The sequence below is a fragment of the Solanum tuberosum genome, unplaced genomic scaffold (assembly GCF_000226075.1).
Source record: "Solanum tuberosum cultivar DM 1-3 516 R44 unplaced genomic scaffold, SolTub_3.0 scf00184, whole genome shotgun sequence".
Classification (NCBI taxonomy): domain Eukaryota; kingdom Viridiplantae; phylum Streptophyta; class Magnoliopsida; order Solanales; family Solanaceae; genus Solanum; species Solanum tuberosum.
The window spans coordinates 88,195-92,157 of record NW_006239109.1 but is presented as its reverse complement, the minus strand read 5'-3'; the positions used below and the strand labels follow the sequence as shown (position 1 = coordinate 92,157).

Here is a 3,963-nt window from a genome sequence, read left to right as displayed (position 1 = left end):
TAATTAATACAAACAATTACTAATATACTATGCTCAACACTATTCTTATACACCTTAACAAGTAAAGATGAATCCACGTGAGTTTAAGTTAATTAAAAACTTATATTGTTATATAAATACAAAAAATTTATTTTTAGTATATAAACGTATGTTATGCGTCTATTAATTTATAATACAAACAATCGGTGAGTATATGTTTCTAATAATGGCTTCCTATCGAGTTGCAAACATATTCTACCTAGGATCCATTCTTAAATAAGTAATGGCCCATAAAGATTCATTGATGTACCTACTTTAATTTATGATAAATTATGGTCCTACCGACTTCTATATCACAACTTGATATTTTTGTTCAATTAAAAGAGCCCCCCGATTTTCTCCTTTCATTTTTATTTGTTTATATTTGATTGTCAAATAATTCTTTAAAAGATAATAAATAAAAAAATAATTTACTATATCACTCTTATTAATTATATATCATCTAAATATTAAAAAATGAATGATACTTAATAGCAAGGGTAAAATTAACATAAAATATTAAATTATCTTTTAATTTTTTAAATCGGACAAATAAAGTTAAACAAATATATTTAGTATATTGAATAAATAAAAATGGATGAGAGGAATATTTTGTTACATATTTAAATGTTCAATCAAAATTTTAACATAGTTTGAATAACAAAAAAAATATATTGGTCTCCCATTCTTTTTTATGTTTTACTATAGCCTATAGGCTGGTGGGCAAATGGGGATTTGCCAAGCTGTAATGGATTGAAAGGATAAAATACTGAGATAATATCGAGTTAAATATTAATGGATACTCTATTATTGCTATAAAATAGAGATATTAACAAGTTCTAAGCCTAACAAAACAAAAAAAGAAAATAATTCTCTTTAATTATCGTTTTGTTTCGTTCACATGGTGTCTGAATCTGAATCCTCCTCAACTCATATAACCTATTTTTTAATTGTTATTAAGATGCTTGCTTTAGTAGGTGACATTATTAATAGGCCAAAAACGTAAAATGATTGTTGGATATAAGTGATGGAATGAATCGAACGTGATAACTAATCCCTCTTTACTTGATAGAATGAAAGATACGTCAAATATTATCGTATAAACAATTCAGATACAATATAAAAACATAGATTGATATTACTAAATGATATTTTTACGTGATCAATATTCACTCATTATAAAATTTTAGAATTCGGGTGGAGCCTTTTTAATTGATTAGTTTTTTTATCTTTGTAACACACTTATATGATACTTTGATCCCAAGATATACAACAACAATACATTTATATTCCCGTGTTCCAAACTTTTCCTATTTACTAAGTCTTTGTCTTATAGCATTCACTCACTAAATCGTTCTCAATTCGGAGGCTAAGATAATCAATAACGGATTAATCATATTCATCCATCATAGAAGATTACAAAATTATAAGACATATTGATACATTTGATGTATCTTTAATTTAAGATTACAAAATTTAATATTTTTTTATTTTTTTAAACTTTGCGTCAAGTCAACATGTCAAACAAACTTAAACAAAGTAAGTATATATTAGTCATGGTATTGTTTAAATTTAATTTTATGTTTGATAGAATTTTCAACCTATGTAGTAGTTATACACCCTTCCAAGAAAATAAAATTTTATTTCCTAGAATTTAAACCTGAACCTACTTATTAAAAATAATGAGGCTAACTTATAGATATAGTATAGAGATAACTTTGTTCTACTGCAGAAACAAGGCACATCATATTTCTTTTTCCTAAGATGGACCTAATTAAAATACCACAATTTAACGTAAGTTTTTTTTTTCTCTTCAGTATTACACAATCAATCTGTTTAACCTGTTATTATAAATTAAAGGGAAAATTGTATATAATAGCAAATTATTAATTCAAATTAAATGCTATAACCATAGTTTGATTTAATTGTATCCCATAACAAACTGTTGCTATTTCGCTTCTCTCCTAGTGAATCTCGCTCGCCACTCTTGTTCTCGTTGGGCAGTCTCCTTCGCCTCTCTCGCTTTTATACAAACACAAATGTATAAAATGCTTGTATGTGTATAAAGCAAGAGAAAATTGTATATGTACATATATTTTCGTTCCCCTCTCTCCCCTCTCTCAGATCTCGCTCGCCACTCTCTCTTGCCTCTCTCACTTATACAAACACAAATGTATACATTGCGTTTGTGTTTGTATAAAGCGAGAGAAAATTATATATACAAATACAAATGCATATATTTTCGTCCTATACAGTTATGATTATACAAATACGATCTTCCCCTACCCAGTTTTCCTTTGTCTTTCTCGCTTTATACAAACACAAATTATACAATTGATCTTTTATATATGTATAACAAAACAAATTATACATTTTCTTTCTTTTGTATATATATAGCGAAATATACATATTTATATTTGCTATGGAGCATAATTATGCAAACTATAACTATAACATACAAATATGATTTTTATGTTTGCTATTTGTGAAAGTTGCTCAAAATAAAATATCATTTTACTAAGCTATCAATTACAAATACTATTATTTATTAATATTTACCTTATCATATTATTATTATTATCTTATTTTTGTTGTGAATGAATAGAACTTAAAAGCTCGAGTTAATATCTCAGATGATCACTCAACTTTGAATATGGTTTACACTCAATTCTGAGTTGTTCACTTGAAAAGTCACTCAACTATTGATGTTTCACTTAGAAAATCATACAATCAAAGAGAAAAATCAATTTTCCTCCCCCTCCTCCACCCCATCAAAAGTGGAGTCGGGATCAATTGAACTTGTAACTCCACCCCTACTTTTCAAAAGTAGAGTCGGAATCGATTGAACTTGTAACTCCACCCCTACTTTTCATCAACCAAAGAATTTTTCTTGTCACATAATCTTTTTTCTTCTTTTATCTATATAATAATAAATAGTATATAATTTATCCCAATGTATTCCACATGGTATATAGTTGCGTCTTTCTTTTATATTTTTCACCGTGGTAGGTTGCCTCTCCCAAGAGTTTTTTGCCTTTAACCAACTTCTCACTCATTTCCAAGTTGCTTCCTATTTATAATTTCATTATATTTTATTCCACTTTCAATCCATTAATTATTAAGTACTAAAATACATTTTGAATTTTCATCCTTTTAATAGTTGATGATTATCCATCTGATTTCATATCTAGTTGGTAGGATAAACTTCAAGGAATACCACTAAAGTATAGGCTTATACCACAAAAATAAATTATTTTTTTCATTCATTAAACTCACTTGACTATATTTATTTCAATTTAAAAGTTTTTTTTGGTTCATTACATAAAAATCACTAAACTATATTCATATCTTATTTAAAATATAGTTGAATTGAAAATTACATAAATTCGATAGAAACTCATGGTCCACTTATTTTGCATTAAAAGATAATTAAACTCATTTAACTATTAACCTTAATATCGGAGTCAATGATATTCAATTTTCTTCTACTATTAAATTTGAACCAAATGACTCTCAACTTAGTATGAAAATGATACTTTAATACTCTATAGTTGTGAATATTTACCATTAAAGAGAATAAAAATACACGTAGCAATTACTTAAAGATTAAATGTGCTCAAGTAAAATTTACAAACAATCAAAATCATAATTTAGCAATACTTGAAGGACTAAAAATGATAATTACCTTTCCTACTACCTCCTCCTACAAGAAATACGTACATATTCAAATCTCTTTATCTTTTTTTAATTAAAATAAATAAATTAAATATTCCACTTTTATATACCGAAATTGTCGAAAATACCCTTTTCTCTTGCCTTTTATAGTACAGTTGTTTCTCCACTACTTCCCATCTCCTTTTCCATACCTCAACTAAAACAATCAAACATGGCGATTCATCTCTCCACTCTCACATTCTCGATCCTCGTAATGGTCGTGTCCTCCGC

General features: G+C 27.2%; 1 protein-coding gene across 1 annotated transcript in view; it reads left to right on the top strand.

Annotated features, from left to right (window-relative positions):
- The first annotated feature begins 3,861 nt into the window (after positions 1–3,861).
- The window catches only part of LOC102586404 (low-temperature-induced cysteine proteinase), a 5,087-nt gene continuing 4,985 nt past the window's right edge, over positions 3,862–3,963 (top strand). Inside the window, exon 1 of the mRNA XM_015312063.1 lies at positions 3,862–3,962. Coding sequence (XP_015167549.1) covers positions 3,905–3,962 — 58 coding nt within the window. The 5' untranslated portion in view covers positions 3,862–3,904. The remainder of the gene's footprint in view (position 3,963) is intronic.